This window comes from Epinephelus lanceolatus, chromosome 6 (genome assembly GCF_041903045.1).
Source record: "Epinephelus lanceolatus isolate andai-2023 chromosome 6, ASM4190304v1, whole genome shotgun sequence".
In the NCBI taxonomy this organism is placed as follows: domain Eukaryota; kingdom Metazoa; phylum Chordata; class Actinopteri; order Perciformes; family Serranidae; genus Epinephelus; species Epinephelus lanceolatus.
In genome coordinates, this window is record NC_135739.1 from 27,606,980 (window position 1) to 27,619,947 (window position 12,968).

A 12,968-nucleotide genomic window follows, 5' to 3' on the forward strand; every position below is an offset into this window, starting at 1 on the left:
GCAGTACATCAGTAGCATGACAGGTCCAAACATACCTACAGAAAAGGGAAATTCTGATTATAAGAAAACTGTTGAATGCAGCGAGCCTTCTTGCACCACTGGTACATGCCACTCAAGAATGATCCTGTTTGTAAATATGTGCCTTGCATGAGGCCCATTGCCCTCCATTTAAAAGACAAACCAAGCTCACAAGTAAAATATCTCAGACTTCTGTTTTTATTCTGAATCACACCATTTTGTCCATTACAATCTGATTTCTTTTTTGTAAAAAAAAGTAAAAAAAACATGAGAAAAATCAGTTCAATATGATAGTTTAAATCCTCTATTTGAAACATTTTATGTGACTATACTGTAGCTTTGTTATTACCACCAGGAGGCGCTAAAGTCAGAAATGTTCAAACCCCACACACAAAATTCCCTCCTCCAAATGTCAACGATGACTTTCTTCATATTGTCTGAAAGACATGTTTCAAAAGCTCAGAAATGTATGTTTAGATTATCTTTGGCCCTGCATCTTGTGGTGTATTGTCCTGGAAATACAGGTCAGCATACTGCAGGATGTGGTCGACAGCACTAAGCAGAAGCACGTCAGTGTCCTGGTCCAGGTCCAGCTCTGACGAGTAGTTCTTCACTGGGACGATGTAGGAGGTGGACATACCCAACAGATCTCCTGCTTTACTCATCTACAAACACACACACACACACACCACCATCAGTATTCAGTTCCTTCAGCTGGTTGAGAACAATGCCAGTCGTAGTTCCTCATATTTGAAAATGTTTCTCAGCCTGTGCCATGATAAACAGTTACTAGGGCCAGGTATTGGTACTCGATACCTCTAAGGTATCAAACAAATTAACCCAGTACTGAGTACATCGAAACGTCTCCAGTCAAATGATACCGACGTTTTCCTTTTTGTACTGGTGAAGTCAAGCATGGTCTTGACCTATTTGACAGAGTTAGAAGTTTAGCATGTCAAGATGCCACTAAAATTATGGCTACTGTAAAATTCTAATTAAAAGCTGAGCCCCAATGAAACGCCAAGTTCCTTTTTCTTTGCTACATATTTTGACAAATTTTTTGACAAACAGGTCTCGGTTAGACGCGAAGTCTGGTTTCCATTGACACTGCTAAGCAGTCATTTTTGTAGAAGTTCTTTGGATGTAAAACCTCTTAAAGCCCACTGGATTGTTGGTTACACGCTTGAGCTAGCATTAGTTAGCTGCTTAGATCACTCATACAAAAATAAATGTTGAAACTTTTGTCAATATAAAGATGCTACACATCGTTAGCTTGGTTAAATTCTCCACAATTCAGTCGTTCAGCTGATTTGAAGAAAAGATGAGAACCAAAGCAGGTTATAATTTATTTAGATTTAAAGGCAGGAAAAGTGCTGACCGCCTGCCTCTGAAGAGGTTATTTAGTCTGAATGTGTCCATTCCTCGTTTATTTATATTCCTTTAGACCGTAAGGGTCCACTGATCAAAAGAACCAAAATGGGGTTTCATAAAAATTAATCCAAGTTGTTAATATAGTTTTCAGAAGATAAAGAGTGATCTTGTGTCAGTATGCAGGGTGCCATAATCCTCTGGTGCAGCAAGACAAGCTTCATAACGTTCTCTTTTCCACCCTATCTGTCTTTCTCTTGCTGTCTCTGATGCAATGTTGGAGCTAGAACGTTTCTTAGTTAATATGTTATGAGATAGCCCAGTTTTTTTTACAAAACAAATATTCATACTGGTTGAAATAAACAATTTAAGATTAGTGTATTCAGTTCAGTGATTGAAGCAAATCAAAGCTCAGGCTGTAAATTAAAGTTTTGCAGTATACTACACACCACTACAGTCACATTATAGGTATCAAATGAAGTACTCAGTTGGCATTGGTTTCGCTTTAAGGGTACTGGTATCTTAATATTTTAAATGATACCCAGCCCTAATAGTTACAGACTATGACTTGTGTTAACCTCACTGCTCCAAACAAAATTGAATGTATTGGAATGGCAGGTAAATAGACATCAGTCCAATAACCATCAGGCTCGTCTGAGATGGACTGACACAAAGTGGAAAAATGTGCTGTGGTCTGACGAGTCCACATTTCAGATTGTTTGTGAAAAAGAGGAAAAGCCCTATCCAGACTGTTACCAGCGCAAAGTTCAAAGCCAGCATCTGTGATGGTATGGGGGTGTGTTAGTGCCCATGGCATCATGGGTAACTCTGAAAAAATGGGGTGGTCACCTAGTAGTGACGATGTTTCCAGCCACCGCTCTTCATCAGATGGCTTGAAACGTCGTCACTACTAGGTGAAATAAATCTCACTAAATAGGAGCCCTGCAATGTGCAAGCTTTTTTCATTTTTTCAGTTTCAGACATTTTTGGCTCAGCACCTGCACAATTTTGTTTGTGGATGTGCGTGCTTTTTCATTGTATCATGGGTAACTCTCACATCTGTGAAGGCACCACAAATGCTGAAAGGTACATACAGGTTTTGGAACAACATATGCTGCCATACAGACGTCTTTTTCAGGGATGTCCCTGCTTGTTCCAGCAAGACAATGCCAAGACACATTCTGCATGTTTCAACAGCATGTCTTCGTAGTAAAAGAGTGCAGGTACTAGACTGGTCTGCCTGCAGTCCAGACCTGTCTCTCATTGAACATGTGTGGCACATTATAAATCACAAAATATGACAACAGAGACCCCGAACTGTTGAGCAGCATAAGTCATAAATCAAGCACGCAGGGTTATTTACTGATTGTTGAAATAAAAGGTGATGTCACATGTTAACATGTTAACAGGTTAACATGTCCCTGTCCCAAATTTTTTGAAACATGTTGCAGACATCAAATTTATAATGAGCATATATTTACAAAAAACATTAACGTTTATCAGTTTGGACATTAAATCACCTGTCCTGGATTCAATTGAATATATGTCAAATATAATGTAGAAATCATTGTAATTGGTTTTCATCTGAGTTTTACACAGCCTCCACACTTTTTTGGAATCAGGGTTGTAAATACCCCGTTTATTCTGTATCTACATTTTAACTCATGTACAGCAGCAGTGAAAACAAATTCTATCATCCAAGCCACTAAATGAAAAAATAAAGTGCTTGTATCTCAAACTGCAGATGACTTATTCAACCTACCGTGTCGCGAATGATGTGGCTCTTGTAAACCTGAGTGACATCTTTGGCTGTTTCTCGACATATTTTGTCTATGTGGGTCAGCAGAGCCACCTGGTGGACACCTAACAGACAGAATACATTGCTCTCATGAAGGTTTCACAGGAATAAAACCGTTTTAATTGTTACATCCAGAAGAATAAATTACTGACAGTTATGATTTTAACAAAGCTTTCATTCAGTTGATCAAGCCCAAAGTTGTGATGCACACTGGTCCCTCTGCGATTCAAACCACAGCAAAAGCCAAAAAAATTAGATAAAAATAAAATAAAGAGAGGTCAGTGAAATCTTAACGCAATCTAAAAAACAAAAATATAAAACAACAACAAAAATAAATTCAAAAAATTAAATAAATGCATTAGGGTTAAAAGTAACAGAAGTACAGGTCTGCCACCATGATTTAAAAAGTCAAAGCCCATTTTGTCTGCCAAGGCACTTCAATCTGTGCGTGAAAATGTCTTTGTGTTTGACTGCTAGTTTGTCCTTTGTTACCCAGGTCACTGATGTGCTCTCGGAGATGCTGGAAGGTGATGCTGAAGCGTTTGGAGTAGGTCAGGATTTTAGAGGCGTCCACCACAAAGGCCACACAATGGATCTTGTCTTTGAGGCTTGGCCTCTTCACATAGCCCACAGTCTCAGACCTCACTGGCTGATCTGGGCTAAACTGGGAAACAGAAATTAAGATATTGAACTGTTAACAAAGAAAAACTATAAAACCCAAACAACTAACTAAATCCGTGCTAATGTTTGCTAAATGGCACTAAACACATTGCATTACTGAGGCTGACAAGAATGTCATTAGTTTAGCAGGTAGTTAGTTGCAAGTCAAAGTAATGTATTGGGAAAAAACAGAAATTTTGACCTGAAGGTGGCACTAGAAGAAAAGTCAGAGGATCATTAGGTCTGTACAAACTTTTGTGCCAATCTGACAAGTGGTTGTTGAGATATTTCAGTTTGGACCAAAGTAGAGGACCAAACAACCAAACAACAGAGCGACATTGCCATCTTTGGAGCAATGCTGCTAGCGTAGCTAAAAACCACAATATTACAATATTGATCCTGCTTACCTTGTGTCCCTCAGGTACATGACCTTTAATGACAGACAGGATGTCATGGAGGGTCAGTCCGGCCATCTCTTCACCCCCCAGTCCAACAATATCGCACAGCACCAGTCCAGTAGGATCCTCTCCCTTCTGACCATGGATGTTGAAGGACTGCAGCTTACACACACACACACACACACACAAGAAGGACGTTGGTGTCATTCAATAACTAACTTTGAGATGGGAGTTTACCAACCTCATGACAACCAGTCAAATTCCATTCACAGACAAAGACCATGAGATTGAAAGCCAGTAAGTGGACATTGAGTTAAGATGTCTTTGTCAACCTTTGAATTAATTTTGTATGACATAATATTTTACAAAAAAACAGTATTAAACAGTATTTCCCCATTTCTAGAAAACCAACAATGATTATCAGTTAATTCTGTCCCCACGTCCATTCGAAGAGAATGTCAACAGTTTTAGTGATTTGCCTCGGTTACATGCTCCACTTGTACCTTCTTGGTGAAGCTGGTCGAAGAGGAGCCCACCATGGCCCGGTTGGTGACTCTTCCATTAAACACTGACTGGACTGAACTGACAAAGCTGGACTTTCCAGAGCCGACCGGGCCCAGGAGGAGAACCCGAGCCTGAGTCCCCTCGTCACAGCTCTGCCTGTAGGAGCTGACAGTCTTCATCAGGCTTGTCCTCTGCCTAGATTAAAATTTGAGATACTTTCTATTCAGAATAATTTCAATAAAAAATAAAGGCATGGGAGGAATGTATTCATTAAATGAGCTGAAGGAATAATAATTAAAGGACAACATTCATAGTGTTTAAAATGTGTTTTCTTGTTGCTTTAAATGAGCAGAACCATATTAATTTGACTGCTGTCTGAAGTGTTTGCAAACTCGACTTGAATGTCAAAGTTTTACTCACTCTTCTGTCCACTCCACGTCTCTCCATGGAGATTCCAATGTTCCTTGAGCTCCTGAGGAGAGTTTCAGAGTTCATAAGGTTTATTGAAATATCCAGTGTTTCTTATTTTTCGCTTCTTTACCTTATGTCTTCTACCTGCAGTCAAACGACTTGTCTGTACTTGTGGATGGGTGGATATTTTTCAGTTGTATAGTAACATATTCTCTCACTGTGATACTGGGCTGTTCTAATTACTCTTTGACTCTTTCCCTTGCATTACAGCAAGCTTTTACGTTTGGGATAGTCATAGCAAAAAGGGTTATTTTGCGAGAATGGAAATCTGCTTCCCCTCCTTGCTTTACAAAATGGTTAAGTGACATGGTTTCTCGTCTACATCTTGGAGAAATCCGGTACACTCTGTCACACATTGGACTACATCCTTGCATTGGACTGTATTTCTGCCAGGACACCAGGGGTTCATCCCAATATACCTCCCGGACTCCTCTATCCTTGATCACTTGACCCGGAAATTGATTAAGACTCACCATCTTGTAGGACGTCTTCTCAATACATTAATTGCACTCGGAGGAGTTGAGGAGAGAGGAGGCTTTCAGCGAGGCGGGAAGGCAGGATACACGAGTGCAGCCTTCGCAGAAGTCTTTTACTGACCCCCCCCCCCCACGATTGGATATTAGTTATTGATTGGACAACGCAGCACTGCAGCTGATCGGACTGATCTGATACATCACAACATCACTGGAGTTTCATACAGAGTGAAGACAGATAACAGATTAAACTCAAATGTATCACTGCCACCTTTTATATTTTATTTGTTCTTTGATTCACCATCGAGTTAAAAATCTGAACAAGAAAAAGAAACAAACGACTTTCTTCATTTATTAGAAAGATTTTTCTCTTCAGGATCTGTTATTTTCCTCATCAACTTTAATTGTGGATACAGTCAAAGTCAGAGAGCCTGTCTGTCAGCAAGAAACACTTTAACATCAGTAACTGTCATTTCCATTCAGTCACACTGAGGCTGATCATTGTGGGGGTCGGGTTGATGACTTACAGAAATTGAATTTTCCCTGCAACATTTGGCCTAATAAATTATTTCCAGTGTTCAAAGACATTGTGATTGTATTCTGGATTATAATGAACTCACAAATAAAAAATAATAAGGAATAAATCATATAAACACACTGTGTGACTCTGAACAGGACACAGTATATTATGAATACAGAACACAGGTTGTTGTTCATGTGCAGGTGATTGTTAGACAGAGAGAAAACACTGCTGCTCTGCTACTGATAACTGCTTCTGTATCTTTATCATTATATGTGTATATATGACATTATGTGTGTGCAGACACAAACTCCATTAAAAGTTTCTATAGCTGTTAATAGAGTCTCCTGAAAGCTGATCCAGCTGTAATCAGCTGCTGCCGTCATCACCAACGGACGTCGCTTCACGTGACGCTTCAGAGGAAAAGACGTCTCATTTCTCTAAAGACATATTTCCTCGTTTCTTCTCTCCTCGCATCTTATCCTCGCATCTCTCCCCCGTGTCCTACGAGGGCAGAGCTAAGACGCGAGGAAGAGATGCAAGTGAGGTAAACGTGGATGCGAGATTTGGTATTGGGATGAACCCCAGGTCTCTGTTGGAACTTCCCTGACCACCCATGGTCTTTACCCCATGGATGCTAACTTTCTGCCTCAACCTTCCTGTGGACATACTCCAACCAGGCGAATAATTGTACTGTCTTTCCTTTAGCTGCAAATAGCACAGAGAACAGGACATGCAGCTGTAAGGTGTAAGGGTTTGCAAATGTAAGGTGGGAAAATAAGGGGTACATGGTTAACAGTTGCCCACTTTCATTACAGTACAAGGTTGTGCTGCTGGACAATTATCAGCAATCATCACAGTGAGGAGCAGCAGCTCAGGAGAGCTCCCAGGACGTCAATCTGATTTGATTGTAAAAGAAAGCTGTGTTCTTTTTTCTATCTTGCTGAGGACTTTTGGGTTAACGAGTCTGTCTTTTTAGACCACACTATCTGATTCTGTTAATTGCATAAAGGGTTTGGCAGTAACCATTTACAGTGGAGCACGATGGAACACAATTGTGTGTCATATTTCCAAATTAGGCCTATTGGATTTTTTTAACAATGCATCTGAAAAATGGAGAAAAACCTTAAAAGTACATATTCAGTGTCAGTGCTGGTTCAACAGTTTTCTTGGCATGGATCTGTTTAATAGCTTACTTGGCAATGTAAACAAAGGTTTGTTCTCCTGTCTCTCTGTTGAGCTGGCGAATATGGAGGCGCTGAGAGCATCTTCTGCTGCCGTTCCAACAGTGGGTTGGGATGAAGTAGTTGGAGCTTTGGAGGCTGTGCTAAATGAAAAGGTGGACGCCCTGATAAAGAAACGATCATATGCATCAGCGGTAGAGCATAGATAAGGCAAAGGAGGTGAAATTATATGTAATGTTGTTGGTTCATGGTCTTGCACTATGTATGTGACCTAAACAACGTGATCTGAAAAAAGCTGCATTCTTGAGATAATCTAAGTGAATTTCCAAATGAGTTTTGTGATTAAACTTGAGTTGAGCACCAGCGTCTGAAAGAGTCTGGATTAGAAGTAAAGAGAAATAAAACACTGCAATAAGCAAAATGCAGCTAAAACATTTGACCCATTTAATTCCATAAACAGGACTGGACCCTGTTTTCTTACATAATAAAAAACTCAATCCTTTCTGAATATCCTCTCAGACATAGGGCAAATCTTCACAACCCTAATGTCTGTGCTGAATAAAATGTGTTTCTAAGTTTCTGTATAATAGATCTCTACTTATCTTCTTATCATACTTATCTACTTGTAACAATGTGGGAACTGATGCTGTGCTATCACATAAGCCTCTAAGCTACTACCAACTGTAGGCTAACTCTTTCTTTATTTCCAAAACGTTAATCAAAACTAAGTCGACCATGGACAGCATGAAACATTTTTAAAGGATTCTGGCAGGTCATCAGCACCAAATTTGTAGGCTAATTGCTACAGCCCCACTAGCTAATTTATTCATATTATTCAAAGGACATAGTTACTACAATGTGGGGAAAATGGTTACAGCATATAAGCCTATAAACTGACTGAGATCTGTTTAAAAAAATCCAGCAACAGATGTATTTACAGACGTATATAACACGGACAAAGTGTCTCTCGTTCCTTCCCTCCCTCGGCCTCTCTGTTGATGCTCTGTGCATACATAAGATTAATAGCCTCAATAAATAAAAAGATTTCAATCATTTTCCAGCACAAGATTCATTTGAAAGGCCATGGAAAACCACTTTTTCACTCCCCCTCCTAAGATTTTTAATTGTTCCAAACTCCAATGGGTTTAGGCCTACTTGATACTTTTATACTCATGTTATAGTTTTGTGGCCTGTGCTGCAAACCTTTAAACCTCTGTAGCTCCAGTGCTATGTGCAAAAAGTTAACATACAGCCCTGCTTTTTATTCAATAGAATTTTCATTGACATGTTGTGCAGTTGTATATTTTCAAACAGGGGAATAAAATCCCTGTCTTTGCATTTTATTCTGATCACAGTCTGTTTTTATGAAAGTGCTTGTGACATCTCAAAGACAGACCTTTGAATGCCCTCCACTGAAAGACTGGAGCACACTGAATTTACAATCTTTAATTGTGCAAACACATGACTCAATATATGTGTTTATATTATAATCAAATTGACAAAGACATAGAGCAAACACCTAGATTATTTTGGACAGTTGGCCAAACCTTAGTTTGAAGTCTACCAATTAGTCACAAAACAGTATTTTGTATTTGCTCTCTGGCTGTCCTTTGATACAAAACTGCTAATTGCTACATTAATCCCTTTTTAAACCTCAGAGATATTTCAGGAAGTCATTTAAGCCTCCACAAGATAAGGCACACTTCCCACTTCACCTTAAACTGCATTTCTTTGATTAGTGTTGTGTTATTATTAAGATAATTTGCCAACCAATTAATCACTTAGTCAATTGACAGAAAAGTATTCAATAATTATTTGTATGACTGAGTCATCAGTGAAGTCACATATCAATAAAAAAAGCCAAAATATAGCTAAAGCTTTTGTATGATTTATCATTGTTAATACAATATCTGAGGGTTTTATATTTAGAAAAGGATTTAGGTTCCTTTGATGGAAATTTTCACCGTTTATCTACCATCTGACAGATAGCTTATAAAGCAAATGAATAATTGATTCAATTCTGTAACACTTAATTTAAAAGCCTAGTTCTAATTAAAAGCAGAGTCTCTTTTACTAGCCTGGTGTGGCTACACATTTTGACAAATAAAGGCCTGTCTGAAATCGACTCCTGGGGCCGTATTCACAAAGCTTCCTAGTGATAAGAGTTGCTCCTTCTAAGAAAATTCTTAGAATTGTGATGTTTTCTTAGAATTTCCCCTTAAAGTTAAGACTAGATCCTTGTAAAGATAAAAGTTATTCACAGAGCATCTTAGACCTTAAAAGAGCTCCTAAGGTGAAAAACTGTTAGGAGAAGGGAGGAGCACTTTTAAGAGGCTTAAGAGTTTCCTAAGCAGAGGAGAAAATGGTGGAAACACACAGAGGTCAGAGAAATGGTCTCTAAACACAAAATGACAGTGAGCAAATGAAATGCTACAGATTAGCTTGTGCAGGCATAATATCTGTGGTCGAACTCATTTGGGATATGCACACACTTCCCATCTAACACAATAACGCTATAACGCCAGAAATAAAATTATCACAATATTGAGATACTTGAAAAACTGGAAAAATGCAAGAGTGCAACAGTGATGACTTGAGTCTGTCTCAACCTTAGATCAGCAGAGTGATCACACCAACAATGACAGCACTGTCAATCTCATATCGTGATGCAGTTAATTTCATTTCCACTGGGTGTCCACACCTTGCAGGCTCACAAAGCGTGTCTGTGACAACCAAACACATCTGTTAAAAGAAAGCATCACACCAAGCAACAGGGTCAACCACACCCCCTCACTAAGATAAAAGTTTCTGTCCCTTCCTTGCTCAGAGCTGCTCTGAGAACTTTCCTAAATCGCTCTTAAGCTAAGACTCCTTACTGAAAGTTTTTAGTCTAGGAGCTCTCTTAGAGTACTCTCAGAATGTTTGTGATTACAGCCCCTGGTCTGGTTGCCAAGCAGTTCATTGTTTTTAATTCAAGTTTTTCGGATGTATATATAAAAGCAGGTTGTCCACTACCTCAAATTATGTACTGTCCATTCCTCGATCACCCTGGAAGTTATTCATATTCCTTTAGTCCGTAATACTCAGATAAAAAAAAATGCAAACAATTTTTCAAAAAAATTAATTCAAGTTATGAATATTGTTTAAACAGGATAAAGTGTTGGTATGCTGGGTGCCGTAATCCTTGAGGGCCGTAACTCTCTTTCTCTCTGATGCACTGTCTGTCGGAGCTAGATCAAATTAACCTAACATTAATGATCAACCATTCATAATTGATCTGAAGCCTAATTTTTATAGAAAAAAAGATTATTGATTAAATGATAAATGGTTAAGGATTATATTTCACATCTTTGCTGAGCAACAGTTTTGTGTGAGAAGAATTAAAAGCCTGTCCCAAATACAGGCCTGTTGATTTCAGTGATTTAAGCAAACAATGGCCAGGGCTATTGTTTTACGGTAATATTATTATTATTATTATTATTATTATTATTATCTACTTATTATTATTTACTTTACTTATTATTCCCTATAAAGCAGGCATTTATGATATAATACTAGGCTATGTAAAAAAAGCCATTTTTATTGCAACAGCCACAAAATATTAATTAGTGATTAACTGCTAATAATGTGCTCTCTTAATTTGGATGACCTGTCGCGTTAGCTCAAATAAATCACTTAGCTTCTTTAAGGTGTGACATACAGGTTAAAAATTATCTACACTTCCTGTAAAGACGGATACAAGTCAATTTATTGACGCTAATTAACGTTGGGTCAATAACGTTAACATGAACTAATGTCTGCTTCTTAAATATGTCTCAGTCTGGCTCTGATAGCAAGCGTTAGACAGTTTACAGTGTGGACACAGTCAAAAGTTAGCACAGGTTAATAACTGAACTGTCACCTTCACTGACATCCTCTGTGAAGCTTTGCTATAGGCTATCTACCTGCGTGACTTTAAGTTGCATGAAATATTACCTGACCAGACTTCCAAATGGTTTCTGCATTTTACCGCTGTGTGAAGCTCTGGACGTGGCGAATGATAAGACAACTGGACAGAGACGGGTTCCTTTACATAGAAAAGAAAGTGAAACCTAAAGGCAGGACAGCGAATAGGAAAAATGATGCTGCATTCACGTGCTCCTCGGATGGTCCCACTTCCCTGGTCAGGAAGTCGTTCTTCCCACTTTGAGGTGTTCAGGAGCTCTAACTCGTGATGTGGAAACATGTGAACACTACAAAAAAGATGTGTTGTTTTGCCAGAACATTTAAACATATCAGTTTGAAGCTTTATAATACAACGTATTTTTGTCCCAGACTTGTTGCTGAAGCTGCGCCATTAAATCCCCTAAAACTACATACAAAAATATTGCTTCTCCTGACTCATGCTAACAAAAACACCAACTAATGGTTACAATTGCAAATTACAAAAAAATGACATGCAATACGGGAATTAATAAAAAGTTTATTACCATAAACTGAACATTTGCATTTGTTCGCCATGTTTCTGCATGTATGAGGTTAACTTGGAAACTCGTGTACAAAATTTTTGTCGACTAAAGGGGTGTTCACATGATTTCTCCTGGTTTCCTGTGAAGGTTTTTAAAATTACATTAAATTAATTTAAATTACATTTTTAGCCAGAGTTTTTCTGTTTATTAGGAAATGAGTGCACACAACACACTGAGGGGCCATACACATGCCATGTTTTTTTGCACCCTCGGATTCATTGTTTTCAATGTAGACGTGTGGCAGGCGTGCTCAAACACAAGGTGACACTGTTGCAGTGCACATGTGTTCCTGAGCTCCTATTTTTCAGGGTGCACTGGCTCCACTCTGGGATAAACACAGTTCAACTTTTGGAACACAGCAGGGTGCACCGCATGTCATGTGACGAGGAACATGACTGACATCACAACACCATTTGAGAACCACTGTCATAGGGTACAAAGTCTGGAGCTGCTCCATTAATAATTAATTGGGAAAGGTGTTATAGATGACACTGAGAGCACCCAGGGGAATGTTTGGAGTACATGGCTACATTTTCTGTTTCAGACCTATTAACACCACAATAGAGTAAAGGTCATTGGGGTATAAAAAAGATATCAAACAAAATCAGGCTCTCATTAATGAAGCAGGCTCTTATTAATGAAGCAGCTCATTAATGAAGCAGCTCCAGACTTTTTACCCTGTGACATCACAAGTTTGAGGCTCACTCCTCTGGTGTCTAGCTTTAAGAGAGAGTAGTTCATGTTCACTAATGTTGATTGAACTCTCCAAAGTCACTGATATAACATATTAGAATTTTGAATTTGGGTGGTGTTCCCCTTCAAGTGTTCATTTCTGTTGTTTATGGATAATAGCAATAAACTGGTACTGTGCAAATAAACCGCGGCTGCATTCAGGGGTTGTCGGAATATTCGGAAAACGGATTTCCCACCAGGAGAAATGACGTGAACACCCCTTAAATTCACAAAAATGTTGTACACAAGTTGCCAAGTTCAGCTCATAGTACATGCAGAAACATGGCGAACAAAAGCAAATGTTCAGTTTATGGTAATAAACTTTTTATTAATT

General features: G+C 38.7%; 1 protein-coding gene across 2 annotated transcripts; it reads right to left on the minus strand.

Annotated features, from left to right (window-relative positions):
• Positions 1-196: 196 nt before the first annotated feature.
• LOC117253825 (interferon-induced protein 44) lies at positions 197-11,506 on the minus strand. 2 transcript variants are annotated; one of them, XM_078168884.1, is made up of 8 exons: positions 11,370-11,506; positions 7,407-7,558; positions 5,167-5,218; positions 4,746-4,941; positions 4,252-4,398; positions 3,677-3,848; positions 3,149-3,249; positions 197-683 (listed from the first exon to the last, which is right to left on the minus strand). In XM_078168884.1, exons 1-8 carry the CDS (start codon positions 11,396-11,398, stop codon positions 492-494), a joined length of 1,041 nt encoding a protein of 346 aa, XP_078025010.1. In that variant the 5' UTR covers positions 11,399-11,506; the 3' UTR covers positions 197-491. The 2 variants fall into 2 exon arrangements, with proteins under 2 accessions (XP_078025010.1, XP_033477448.2); XM_033621557.2 differs by having other exon boundaries at positions 4,252-4,404.
• Between the last annotated feature and the right edge of the window lie 1,462 nt (positions 11,507-12,968).

Coding starts and splice junctions, on each gene's coding strand:
- LOC117253825 (XM_033621557.2), bottom strand. CDS start 11,398: ATGCAGAAACCATTTGGAAGTCTGGTCAG. Junction 7,559..11,369: donor CCATTTGGAAGTCTGGTCAG/GTAATATTTCAT, acceptor TTTCTTTATCAG/GGCGTCCACCTTTTCATTTA. Junction 5,219..7,406: donor ACCTTTGTTTACATTGCCAA/GTAAGCTATTAA, acceptor AACTCTCCTCAG/GAGCTCAAGGAACATTGGAA.